Source organism: Brienomyrus brachyistius, chromosome 2 (genome assembly GCF_023856365.1).
Source record: "Brienomyrus brachyistius isolate T26 chromosome 2, BBRACH_0.4, whole genome shotgun sequence".
Taxonomy (NCBI): Eukaryota; Metazoa; Chordata; class Actinopteri; order Osteoglossiformes; family Mormyridae; genus Brienomyrus; species Brienomyrus brachyistius.
In genome coordinates, this window is record NC_064534.1 from 48,111,010 (window position 1) to 48,124,659 (window position 13,650).

Below are 13,650 nucleotides of genomic sequence, written 5' to 3' on the forward strand. Positions count from 1 at the left end.
ACCTTGGATTCAGGAGGAGCAGTGTGGTTTTCGCCCTGGCCGTGGAACAGTGGACCAGCTCTATACTCTCCACAGGGTTTTGGAGGGTTCATGGGCGTTTGCCCAACCAGTCTACATGTGTTTTGTGGACTTGGAGAAAGCATTCGACCGTGTCCCTCGGGGAGTCCTGTGCGGGGTGCTCTGGGAGTATGGGGTGCCAGGCTTCACGATGATAATCGATGATAATTGGATTTTTTAACTAGAATCAAATTTGGAATCGGTAAAATGTAAAGGCTACCCAGCTGCAGCTGTGGTGGAGGCGTGTCTGCTCTGGATTGGGGTCTCACTGTGTGTGAATACGCTTTGCAGGACATGCTGGAACGATGTAGCTCACACTCCACGTCACTGTTCACGGAGTGGGAGGCCAAGGTCATGGCTGTGTTGAGCTGCATGAAGGACTCTGACGTGAGTCTCCCTGTCTGTTCCGCTTAATATGTGTATGATTAACGCCTCTCTTCATCCTGTTGTGACTGTTCAAACATCAGTGGTAATGGAATTCATGTAGAATACATGCTGCTGACTGGTTCCTCCTGGCCGAGCTCTGTCTCTCCACACTGCTGATGACAGATGGCACGTTTCTGCCATGTTGTGGTCTAGCTGGTGGTGGACGCTGTCCTGGAAGTCATGTACAAGGCCGTCGTGCCCTGGAGTGAGGAGGTGGAGTCGCTTGTCCAGCAGCACCTGGGAAAGGAGCATCCTAAGTAAGTTTAAACCCCCCGTGGGATTTCTGAGGCTGCTGAGGGTGGGGGCATTGCTCAGTTGTTGATGTGCTTGTGTCATGCCCATCCTAGGCAGGAGCTTCTGAAGGAGACCTATCAGCTAATGGAGATGAAGAAGCTGCTCAGGGGCTACGGCATCCGCAACTTCAATCCATCCAGCAACTGTCAAGTCATGGTCAGTGGAAGCTTACCTTTAACCTTTGACATGTGACACCTCTTCATAGCAATAATCTTGCAGTCACCCCTTGTGGTGAAAAGGTTTAAGGAGAAGTGTGGGCTCATTTTTAAGGTTTTATCTGCTGTGATTTCCAAGCCCCCCCCCCCCACACGCGCACACACACACACACACACACACACACACACACACACACACACACACACACACACACACACACACACACACATGGACCCAGCACTAGGAAGCTCAAAAGAAAACTGTATAACATATATGCCTATGAATAATCTGTGAAAGAGCTGCCGTTAGGACCAATTCATGCTTCACTTTCCTGTGTGCGCTTTCGCACAGGGTGACTGATGTAAATTTCGTCATTAGCGGTGTACGCCGAGTGGTGTGTATGTAGCCCAGATTTCTACATCCGGCAGACATTATACACTTTAGAGTACATTGACTGTGCTTGTGCAAGGAAATTGACTAGGTGTTTGCTCTTGGTGGAAGCACTGACTATCACAGAGTAGGGATTTGTATTAGGACTGCCACTAATGACATATTTTTCTATGGATTAATATGTCGACTGTTTTGCCAATTGGTGGATTAATTGAAATGATTGATTTTCCTCCAGAAAATCAAATAGACCATTTAATAGAATTTTATTTTGACAACAACAAACTGTATGAAAGCACTGAAATGGTGGTGAAGAAATCGCAACATCTTTTGAAAGAGGAAATATCATGGATAAATAAGGTAAAATTATGTCGGTGCTGTGGTGGTACTTTTTCGCTGATTAAAGTCTGTGCTTTTTTTTTCTAAACGCTTTTTAATTTTTATTTCAGTTCAGAAATATTTTTTTTAGTATCCATTTTCGTTTCCATTTTAGTTTAATAATAACACTGGTTCCAACTATGGGCATTGTAAGATCCGCTCCCTCAGAACCATAGCCCTGAGTATATTAAGCCTAACCCCGAGTATTTCAGCCCTGATTCCAATCTTCCTTCAACAAGAATTCAAGCCCCAGGTAAACTTGACTCAGCCCCTTTTCAGTAGCTAGAAACTCCCTGTTCCCCACAAGCCCAATGCGCCTGAACACACATCGGTACCATCAATCCATGTAGAATAAGCCCAGATTTTCCTCAAACACTTATTCAATGGTGATTCAAAGGAATTAAGCTGACATTTATGGCTTTAATAATGAGTTTATTTAGCAGCTACATTGATAAAAGATATTAAAAAGCTCTCCATACTAATGGTTATTTTATAAACACGAATAGACGACACTTAGGTGATTTTGCTTATCCTGGCGGTCCACAATAGCTCCTGTGCGTTTCCTCTTCAGGTGCTCCTGCACAGCACTGGTGCTCGTGAAGTATACCATCAAACTTTGTGAACTACTCCCATAATTATGTAGTGATATTACAGGAAAACATGAATTGAATCATTTTAGAAATCATAATGGTAATTTTGTTGAAATGATTATAAAAAAAATTATGCATATATTTAAAATATTGATGTTGATGTATTTTCAACTACGTCAGCTAATTGCAGCAGCCCTAGTTTGTATCATGAAGCCAGAGTTGCTGCTTAACAATGTGTTGTCACAGTAACTCACGCTACCATTATGACTGAATGGATCTATTCATACACTGATGCATTTGCATGCGATACTTTAGACCAGTGGTTCTCAAACTATGTACAAAATATAAAACATGCACACTTCAATGATTCTGTTCGAAGTTTACAAGGAGTTAAAGTAACAGCCGTAAATTAAGCTGTTGGAAACGAAGGCTACTGGACTGATGTGAAAGCCGCATCACAAACATGTATCTCTGCTACATCCACACCGCAACGCTAAAATAGTTCTCAGAATCATACGGGTGTGACAGCATTTACAAACGTTTTTGGAAGCGGAAAACTCCAGGATAGTGTGGCCCAAAGGTGAAAATTTTGAAAACACAATTGTCTAAATTTGTTAAAAGTGAAATATCTGGGGGGCGGCATGGTGGTGCAGTGGTTAGCACTGTTGCCTCACACCTCTGGGACTCGGGTTCGAGTTTCCGCCTGGGTTACATGTGTGCAGAGTTTGCATGTTCTCTCCATGTCGTCGTGGGGTTTCCTCCGGATACTCCGGTTTCCCCCCACAGTCCAAAAACATGCTGAGGCTAATTGGAGTTGTTAAATTGCCCATAGGAGTGCATATGTGAGTGACTGGTGTGTGAGTGTGCCCTACGATGGGCTGGCCCCCCATCCTGGGTTGTTCCCTGCCTTGTGCCCATTGCTTCTGGGATAGGCTCCGGACCCCCCGCAACCCAGTAGGATAAGTAGTTTGGAAAATGGATGGATGGATGGGTGAAACGTCTGTGTTTCTCATTCTGTATTTGTTTGTTGCGAATCTCACTCAAGAATAAATGCAGGGAGCAAAATATATTTCTTTTTTTAAATGAATGTCATGCTACACTGAATTTCCTCCCACAGATGCTGGTAAGGCGTATCCTGAAACAGGACTTGCCCTCATCGCTGGAAGATGCCCTCAAGGTGGCGCAAGTGTATAAGCTGTCAAACTCCCAGATCTACTTCCTGTATTTCATCCAGCTGATAAGCCAGGCCAAGGTAAGTAAGTTTGCAGTGGAGAGCTTTCCTGACAGACAGGGCTGTAACACCAATGAAGTAGCAGCTGCCTGGACCTGAGGCTCCGGCATCTTCATTGATATTGGGGCCTGTTGTCCCCACATTTGCACCCTCCCTCTTTTTCCCTCAGTCTAAAAACATGCAGTTAGATGATGAACTTGCAGTGAGGCTGTAGTGCACTGGAATCCTGTCCAGGGTATCCCTCACCTTGTTGCCTGTGCCTCTTGGGATGGGGTTCAGTCTCCTTTATCTAAATCTGTACTGGGTAAATGCTTAAGATTTTTATATTGATTTAATTAGCAGATGATATTATCCAAAGCGATGTACAATTGTGGAAGCAGGGTCAGCTAATCCATGGAGCAATGCGAGTTAAGGGCCCAGATTTCAACAAATGACCTTGCAGTCACCGGTCCTAAACCACACTCTCACTGACTCACTGGACTGAAAAACGAATAGTGCTCTTTTCTTTTCTTTTTTCTTCCTTTGCTTTTTAACTTCATCACATTGAAATATACAATACGTTTTCCATCTCTGGTAATTATCCATCTTGAAATTGTTACAGCGGGAGGCGTGTGTGCTGCTCCTGAAAGGACTGCCCCCCATGGAGGCCGAGTGCGTCATCGAGAGGCTCACCACCTGGGCACGGCTGGAGCTGCAGGACAAGGAGTTTGTGTCTGAGGAGGTGGGCGCTCGCTTTGCCCGCATGGTGGCCTGGCTTTGAATTTCAATGTGGCGCTCGCATGCAGGGTGAATTGGCATCCATTGCAGCTGTATGTTCTGTATACAGCCACTCCCCACGCTAAGATCGTCTGACTTGCAGACAACTCGTACTTGCAAACGGACTACCTTAAAGTCTATTATATTAAGAGTTTGGGGTAAATACAATGGTTCATAATAATGAACGCATGCACTACCGTGATGCTGATGAAATCGTTGTGCTTCTTCAGCAGTTTGTCAGCTTGAGGTACAGAACAGTATTGTATGCAATTACTTTAATTATTACTGTATTATTATATACTGTGATTTTTCCAACTTGTCTTCAAATTCAGCTTAAAGGCAGACTTAGTGAATGGATCTCGTTCGTAACCTGGGGGCTGCCTGTATTTAAATATTCTTCTGTCGTTTCTTCCTGCCAAAGGTAGGTTATGTGGTTAGCCCTGTTTAACATCTCCGTAGTCAGAGGTTCAAATCCGCCTTTCACTCTGTTTATGGCTTCTGCATTGTCTACCAGCGATGTGCAGGTATCTTACACAACTCCATGTTGTTCTTGCAGTCCAAAAACATGCAATTAAGCATACGAGTGTCTAAATTGAACTGTATGTGTGTATAGCACATCATGGAGACTAAATGTCCTCACAATATGAAAAAAACCTGATATTTTAACGTTGTAGGAACCATTTTTTTCGGTCCCCAGAAGAAGAAACTCAGTTTTATAAAAATCTGTGACAATCAAAAAACTGAGACTTGAGACTTGTGTTTTGCTTGGTTATCTATGGTTAAGATTAGGGCTGGGTAGGGGTTAAGTTTGTCGTTTGTTGGGATTAGGGTTTTTCCCATAGAAATTAATGGGCTGTTTGTTTTCTGCAAACATGTGTCTGTGCGTGTGTCCCTTGAACCTGCAAAAGCCTTTCATCCTGTCCAGGTTGTTCCCCTGTCCTATCCCCTTTACTTCCAGGTTATGTGCTGCCCTGTATCAAAGTGACTGCCTGGCTATTAGGAGGGCTTCTTCCCGAGTAGGTCCAAAGCCTTGTTCCTTGTGTTTTCCAGCAGCACAAGAAATGGCACATAAATGTGGCCCAGGTCATGTTGGAGACACTGAAGTTCTTACGGCAGATTCGACAAGGTGGGCGTCGCTTCTGCCTGACGTTGTGCCCAGTCGCACAATGTGGGACTGGCATGTTGGTGACAACAGGAGGCTCCTTAGTTATACAGTAGTTATCAAAATTAGAGAATGAGTGACATTTTTGTAAATTATCTAATTCAAAGTTCTTCTAATTTGAATAGAAAAGATATTTCACTGAAAACTTGCACATCGCAACATTAAAGGTTTAAACAATGAATTCAAAGGAGGTAAAAATGGGAGAATCAAAATTAGCGAGTGATTTATACTTGTCAGTTTTTTGTTCTAATCTGAAATATCTGACAACCCCAATCTATTCGGAAACATTGGTAGGCATTTTGCATTGCATTCCATTGGTGGACCTCTCCAAGGTGACCAAAACCCTGTGACGTCAGGTTGTTCAGGTGAAGGCTGATGGGATGATTCTCTTAATTATCGGGGGGGGGGGGGGTTAATTGTCCAAAGAGCTTAACTTGTTGAATTTTGAAGCTGTCCAAAGCAACCAAGTAATTCAAGTCCCCAAAAAAGCCTGGTCATCCACATAAGAGGAGCGTGTGAGTGAACAGGATGATGACGAGACTCTCGGAGGGAATTCGTTCAACACCAGAGCTGGAATTGCTTGCAAATCAGTCCTGAACAGGGCAAGAATTTGACTTGAAAGGGTCTTGTCTGAGATAATATGGACTGAGAGCCTACTCTGGAGCGTGTTATGTGGACAGAGGAGAATTGGTTCAAAGTTTAATTTAGTTTGTTTAGATAGGAAACATTATGTGCGATGTTGAATTGGTTAAAGATTCCTCTGACTGTGAAGAAGTTCAGACGGATAAGTGTTATGCTGTATGGATACATTTTCTGCAGCCGGAGTCAGACCTCTCCTACAGTTACATGGCAAGGTGAATGCTAATGAGCTTCAGAACCTCCTTCAGCAACATGCGGTTCCTTCCCTACAAGCATCACCCAGTCAGACAGTCATTTTTATGTAAAACAATGCTCCTCACCACACTGCAAAATGGGTGAAGCAATTGCACAAAGCTGAGAAATCATGGTGATGAAATGGCCAGCCCAGAGTCCTGATCTGAACCGTATCAAGAACCTCTGGAAGGTAATTGGCAGCAAAATTATGGCAAACAGACCCACTGCAGTTACTGCATTGTGGAAGGAACTGGAAGATGACTGAAACCAAATCAAGTCAGAGCAGTGTGAGAAATTGGTTATGTCCTGTGGGTACTGATGTGCCAGTCGTTGAAAGCAAGGTCCTCTATGCATTCTATTACTGTAAGTTCTAACCAAATTCATTTTTAGGCTTCTGCAATAAAATTGTAACCATTCTCTAATTTTGATTGCAGATTGTGGGATAGTTTTCACTGTTGAAATAGTGTTTAAAATGCATCTATTCATGTTAGAATAAGTTTGAAATTGGATAAGCAGCAGTATTGTAAATTACAATAATGTCACCCTTTCTGAATGCAGCTGTACATTTCCATATTTTTAACAGACCTTTTTTCTGCCTTAAAGATGATGCCTTTAAAAGACTGGTGTGTGAGAATGACCTGAAGATGTTTGAGGCCATTGCCAACCTGCAGGTATGCTGATGAATCCGCGAGTACTGGGGGAGTCTGCAGAGATGCTCTCACTCCACATCACCCAGCCTTTAATGTGCAACAGTCCCTGTTTTGATAGTATTTAAAACCTGAAGATGACCTGATCAGGGTTCATGCTGTTGCTTTCATGGTTGTGCTTTCTTTACTGCGATCTCTGTTCCTCATGGGGCTGTGTGTCTCCTTAATACTCACTCAGTCCCCCAAGTCAGCTGACCTGCCAGTGCCATGAATACTTTGGAGTCTGTCTGTCTCTGTCTCTGTCTGTCTCTCTCTGTCTGTCTCTCTCTGTTTATCTCTCTCTGTCTGTCTCTGCTTGCTTTTAAAATACAGCAGTTAAATGCTGCATTGCTTAAAAGTATTAATGATGATTAGGGGAGATTTGACTGTTGTGTTCAGGATCTGGTGTGTTTGTTCTCCATTTGCTTGGGTGGAATTTAGAAAAGACCAGCCCACATAGCCCTTTAGGGACTTAGTTTAGGACCTCTGTGATGGTGGCTAAAGAGATGCCTGTGTGGAGCTGTTGACATTACTACCCGCAGGAGGACTTTGACATCTTCCTGTCGCCGGAGGACTATGTAGACAAGGCCCTGCGGTTGCAGTTCCAGGAGCAGCACATCACAGCCTATGAGAACACCCATGCCCAGGGGCGGTACCCAAAGGGAACCACGCCATTGGTGGCCAACGATCCCGACGGCAAGACCAGGACCCTCTCCACAGAGGCTGGGCTGCGCCGGTTGGCCAGGCAGCTGCAGCGATCGGAGCCGGAGCTGTGGGCTGACCTCGCACTGAGAGCTTTGGGGGTGGGAAAGGTGGACAAGGCCCTGAAGATCTGCGGGTAACATGCACCTGATGCACTTCATGATAGGTCTTATTGAGGTGGTGTTTGGTAGTCGCAGCCATAAATGGGTCCTTTTCTGTATTTCTGAAGGCATCTTAAGAATGTGGATGAGTGTGAGTGTGAGTGTGAGTGTGAGTGTGAGTGTGAGTGTGTGTGTGTGTGTGTGTGTGTGTGTGTGTGTGTGGTTTTTATTAATAAATTGACTTTAAAATCTCTATAGGTCTAAAATAACTAAATTATAAACTATTATAAACTGTAGCTCTACATTGTGGCTGGACTGTCATTGGCACCTTTCATTATGAATCAGCAGTTTATTTCTCTGCTCCTGCCCTGTGCTGGACTAATCCTGTTTGTCAGGGTTATGATTTACAGCCTCTGTTCGTCAGATCTCCTGGATTGTACAAAATGGAGTGATGACTAGCTGTGATTTGCTGCTCACCTGCCTGTTTGGGCCCCCCCCCCCCCCCCCCCCCCCACAGGGAACTGTATCACCATCACTCCAACGCCAGCACGGGCAGGGTGCTCTTCAGTGCTGCCCAGAAGCTCTGCCACATGCTGGAAGAGAACGTACCCATGGTCATTCCGGAGGGCCTTAACCTTCCCGCTGCCATCCACACCCTGGCCTGTCAGGCCATCACGGTGTGCCACCCAGGTACAGCTCATGGAGCAGGGGATAGTCATATCACTGTTGTCTATGAGTCTACTTTTATTGAGTCCAAGTCAAGATCGTATCTTTAGCCAGTCTCCACATTTCCACCCTTTTTACACAAGCCCTTAACAGGACTGAACACAACCATCAAGCACCAGCTCACTCGTGGTCCCAACACAGTTTGCCCTCTGTGCAGGCTGTCTCAACAGCACCTGTGGCCACACACACATACTATATACAACCCATTATATTAAACACTATACAATCCATTAAATTGTAGCACAATAACATCACAATAGACAGTAATCACACGCAATTATTTACATTATTTGCATGACTGGCACTGGTCCAGCGTGCTGCACTGCCCGACGTATGCCCTTAGCCTTACAGTATTTATAACATTTGATAGCATTTCAGTATGGCCGCTAAGGGCACAGTGTTTAAGAACATAAGAACTATACAAACGAGAGGAGGCCATTCGGCCCATCAAGCTCGCTTGGGGAGAACTTAACTAATAGCTCAGAGTTGTTAAAATCTTATCTAGCTCTGATTTAAAGGAACCCAAGGATTCAGCTTGCACTGCGTTATCAGGAAGACTATTCCATACTCTGACCACGTGCTGTGTAAAGAAGTGCTTCCTTAAATCCAGTTTGAAATGTTCTCCCGCTAATTTCCACCTATGGCCACGAGTTCGTGTCTTGGAACTAATGCTGAAGTAACTATTTGGTTGAACAGCATCCAAACCTGTTAGAATCTTATATACCTGGATCATGTCCCCCCTCAGTCTCCTTTGCTTGAGACTGAACAGATTTAGCTCAAGTAACAGTTCCTCGTATGACATTCAGACCAGGAATCATTTTTGTGGCCCTACGCTGCACCTTTTCTAAGGCCACAATGTCCTTTTTAAGATATGGTGACCAAACCTGCACACAATATTCTAGGTGAGGTCTCACCAAGGAATTGTATAATTTAGGGACTTAGTTTAGGACCTCTGTGATGGTTTACATTAATAGCATAAATAAGTGATCAGTGATCATACACCACAGCACACAGTGCACAACAACAGAATGTGTCCTCTTCATTTAGTCCATATGTGACAATGTGACATAGCAGGGGGCAGTTAATTCAGCACCCAGGGAGCAGCGCTTGGGGGTGGTACCTTGCTCAAGGTACCTCAGTGGTAACTTGCTGGTCAGCAATTTTTCAATTACAAGTACGCTTCCTTAACCATTAGGCCACCACTGCCCCAATAATGTACTGAAAACATGCTGCAGTATGCTGATCTTGGCATTCATCCATCCATCCATCCATCATCTTCCAAACCGCTTATCCTACTGGGTCGCGGGGGGTCCGGAGCCTATCCCGGAAGCAATGGGCACAAGGCTGGGAACAACCCAGGATGGGGGGCCAGCCCATCGCAGGTCACACTCACACACCAGTCACTCACGCATGCACTCCTATGGGCAATTTAGCAACTCCAATTAGCCTCAGCATGTTTTTGGACTGTGGGGGGAAACCGGAGTACCCGGATAAAACCCCACGACGACATGGGGAGAACATGCAAACTCCGCACTCATGTGACCCAGGCGGAGACTCGAACCCAGGTCCCAGAGGTGTGAGGCAACAGTGCTAACCTCTGCACCACCATGCCGCCCCATCTTGGCATTCATTTCCCCTTAAAGGTCCAAAGATTGAATCCAGGCACAAACCTTTTGTCTGAAAACAAGCTGAAATGCTCAAAAATAAATAAATAAATAAAACACCCCATGTAAATATGGCATCCATGATGTCACAAATTTTCAGTTTTAGATTTCGGCACGTAAACTGTGCCTACACATGATTCACAGCGTTCAATGCAGAGCTCTTGGCCTGCTTAACAAAATGGGAACACTTTTGGTCTACCCTGAATGGCAAGGGTTTGCAGCCAGCCACTTCGTGACAGGGAGACTACCGACCCTCCGTTTTGACGGACCTCTCGGCCACCCAGTAGCCTGAAGCTCTTTGAAATGGGAGGAAACGAATAAACCGGAAAAAGACCTCTGCAATGATATAGCATTAGCTCAACCTTTTCTTATACCTTCACTGCACTACAGCTTCATTTTGCCGGTCATTATAGCACGTGGATGAATAACTGCTCAGTGGAGATGGGTGGGGGGAGCAGTATCAAGAATGACTGTTAAACTTAGGGTACAAAATCAAGAATGGAATTACAGGCTTGGAATTAGACGGGTACAGCACTTTTATATTTTATTTCCTGGAGGTGGAAGACTGGGTAAACTAGAGATGGTGTTGGAAAAACGAGGTAACATGTCATCGTCCCTAAACCAATCAAGATGAGTGCTTCTCCTGAGGTCAGGATTTCAACTAGAATATATTTGGGAATGTTTGTGCAAGTTATTTGGGTGTTTTATGTAGTTTATTTTGGGAAGGTCCAGTCACTAGTTCTATTTTTAAATAGGGGGTGCAGGGTTATGGCTTCCAAACCTGCGTGAAGTTGGCCTCCAACCATACTGGTCTCAATCGTTTGTGCCGGATTGTGCCATTAAATTGTTTGTTTGTGCTGCTTTAGTTTCTGAGATATAAATGTTTGTTTACATGGTGACACCATCAGCGTGATGTTAGTCCCCCCCATTTGCGTCTGATTTCCATCAGACCGATCGCAATCATGTGTGCTGCGTTTGTGCTGGTTTGTGCAGTTAAGATTGTCATTTGTGCTGCTTTAGTTTCTGAGATATTAATGTTTGTAAGGTTGCCCCCCCCTCCCATTTGCGTCTGATTTTGACCAAACCTATCGCAATCGTTTGTGCCGTTAAAACGGTCCTTTGTGCTGCTTCAGAGATTTTGCTTATTTACATGGTCACGTGACTCCGCCGTTAAGTGTAGCCCCCCATTTGCCTCCGAACTGCTCTCAATAGTTTGTGCCATTTAAAAATGGTCTGTACTGTTATTTTTTTTCGGAGTTATACCTCTTAGTTTATGCCTTTACATGATTGCTGTATAGTGCTCAGGCTCGTGTTTCTCGTGTTAACAGAAGGTGGAGCGTTTGACTCCACGATAAAGCTGGACGTAGACTTAGACTTAGACAGCTCCCCCAACCAGATACTGCATTTCAGGATCGTACTGAATAAATTCACATTCTCAGCGGCTAACACCCATATGCATTTCGTATGTATCACTTTGTATTACTTTTATGCTGCTGTTTAATAAGGGGGTGCTTATTTTCACATGAGCAATGCCATTTTAGAAATGGGGGGGCGGACGTTAATATTTGTGAGGTCTATACCTGTGCATTAACTATACACACACTCTTGTCAGATTTAAGATGGTCTGGGCAAAATGTAAGTGAACAAATATGAAGTCCATTTAAACTATGGTACCTTAAATCTGGCAAGTTACCCCGATAAGCCAGTAACCCCTTCATAGTACAGGCCACTGGTGGAAATCATACACAAACGGGGGGCTAACGTCACGCTGATGACATCACCATGTAAACAAACATTTATATCTCAGAAAGTAAAACAGCACAAACTAAAATTTTTATGGCACAATCCGGTACAAATGCAGCACATACGATTGAAACCAGTTTGGTTGAAATCTGAAACAAATGGGGGGTCAACTTCATGCAGATGGCTATCAAACTTATTAAACATTCTAACATTGTACCTAAAAATATTTCAACCAACTCATTTAAGCATGTGCGTAACAATGTGCAGCTGGAAGGCCTTGGAAAAGTATCCAGTTAATTTTAAAGTCATAAGTTATGTTTTTGAGCTTAACACATGCAGTATTTTGTTACCCAAATGCAATAATAGTATGAGCGTGCATTTCAGTAGAAACCAATAATATTCCTACCTGGCTATAAACAATGTGAGAATTTAAGTCATGGCTTTGCACAGAATTCAGGGCAGAAATCAAAACTATTCAGTTAACATCCCAGTCTCAGTTAAAATTCACCCAAGTGCATGACAAAACAGAGTCCATTTATGAGGACTCAAGACTGACCCCGAGTACCACTACATTGGATGAGGTTCTAGAGAGCCATGAAGTAACCCGATGCCAAAGATGTTCTCCTTGAGGGATTCTGATCAACTGTTGCTGGACTGTGATTTTGGGTCATTGCATGTGTGAGTGACCCAGTGTTGCCGCTCTGCCCTGCAGATCTGCTTCTGGACTGCATGGAGCTGTGTAAGAGCACGCGGGCAGCCATTGACGTCTACCAGCAGTGCCAGATCGATGACTACGGATTCACTGCCAAGGTACTGGGCTCTACCCCCCCCCCCTCCTTTTGCTTTGTTCCTCCTGGGGTTGGAAGAAGTCATGACTCCTAATATGGTGACTGGCTCAGTTCCGGCCAGGCCTGGCGAGTCTGGGGGGGTCTTGTTTCCCCCCACAGATGGTGGTTGCTGGTATTGGTGTTAGTGTTTTTTTAGCGGCTCATTTCTAAGGTAGAGCAGCAATCCCCTTCTGGGACTCGACCAGCCAGCTGAATCTAATCTTAACCAGCATGCAAAGCTATGGATTACCAATATTTTAGTCTCTGTATACATCGATAATTTAGCTAGCTGATGTTCTGTCATGTCGTCAGGACTCGTGTCCAGATTCGGACTGTGACCCATACATAGAGTGGAGCTTCCAGCATTTCTTCAACGAGGACGGCATTGTTCTGGACCCCGTGACAGTTCTTCCAGTCCAGTACGAGATCACCAACAGCCTTCTTCCTCTGGCCTCAGGTGCGATGGCGAACAAGAGATACATTTCATGCCCTCTTAGTTGCTTTTATTTTAGACGCCTACACAGTTTATATAGTCTACAGATCATGGTGCTTTCTTCTGAAGTTCTGTGCTTGTTTATGCTCTAGACTCAAAACTGTACCCTCTGGACTGTTCCTGTCTGTCCAATTTGCCTTACCAAGAAGGTAAGTATGTTCATTAGGGCTGCAACTATCAAATGTATTCATATTTGAATATTCGGATACTAGATATATACTTGTGTGGTATGTGTGCACTGCTTACTAGAAGAGTAGTACTGCCCCCCCCCCCCCAATGCCATGGTCAGAATATGTCCTACTTATGTATTTTGGTCATTCAGGTATGTGTTTTTATTGAATATTTTTTATATTTGAATTTTTCAAGTATTTGTTGCAGCAGTAGTGTTCCTTCATTTC

At 44.3% G+C, this 13,650-nt stretch overlaps 1 protein-coding gene across 1 annotated transcript in view; it reads left to right on the top strand.

Annotated features, from left to right (window-relative positions):
- Positions 1–13,650, top strand: part of kntc1 (kinetochore associated 1) — a 47,163-nt gene that overhangs the window by 12,450 nt on the left and 21,063 nt on the right. The window contains 12 exon segments of the mRNA XM_048979277.1: positions 349–444; positions 637–740; positions 831–933; positions 3,406–3,540; positions 4,121–4,240; positions 5,329–5,401; positions 6,914–6,981; positions 7,539–7,834; positions 8,317–8,489; positions 12,645–12,742; positions 13,072–13,216; positions 13,345–13,401. Coding sequence (XP_048835234.1) covers positions 349–444; positions 637–740; positions 831–933; positions 3,406–3,540; positions 4,121–4,240; positions 5,329–5,401; positions 6,914–6,981; positions 7,539–7,834; positions 8,317–8,489; positions 12,645–12,742; positions 13,072–13,216; positions 13,345–13,401 — 1,468 coding nt within the window.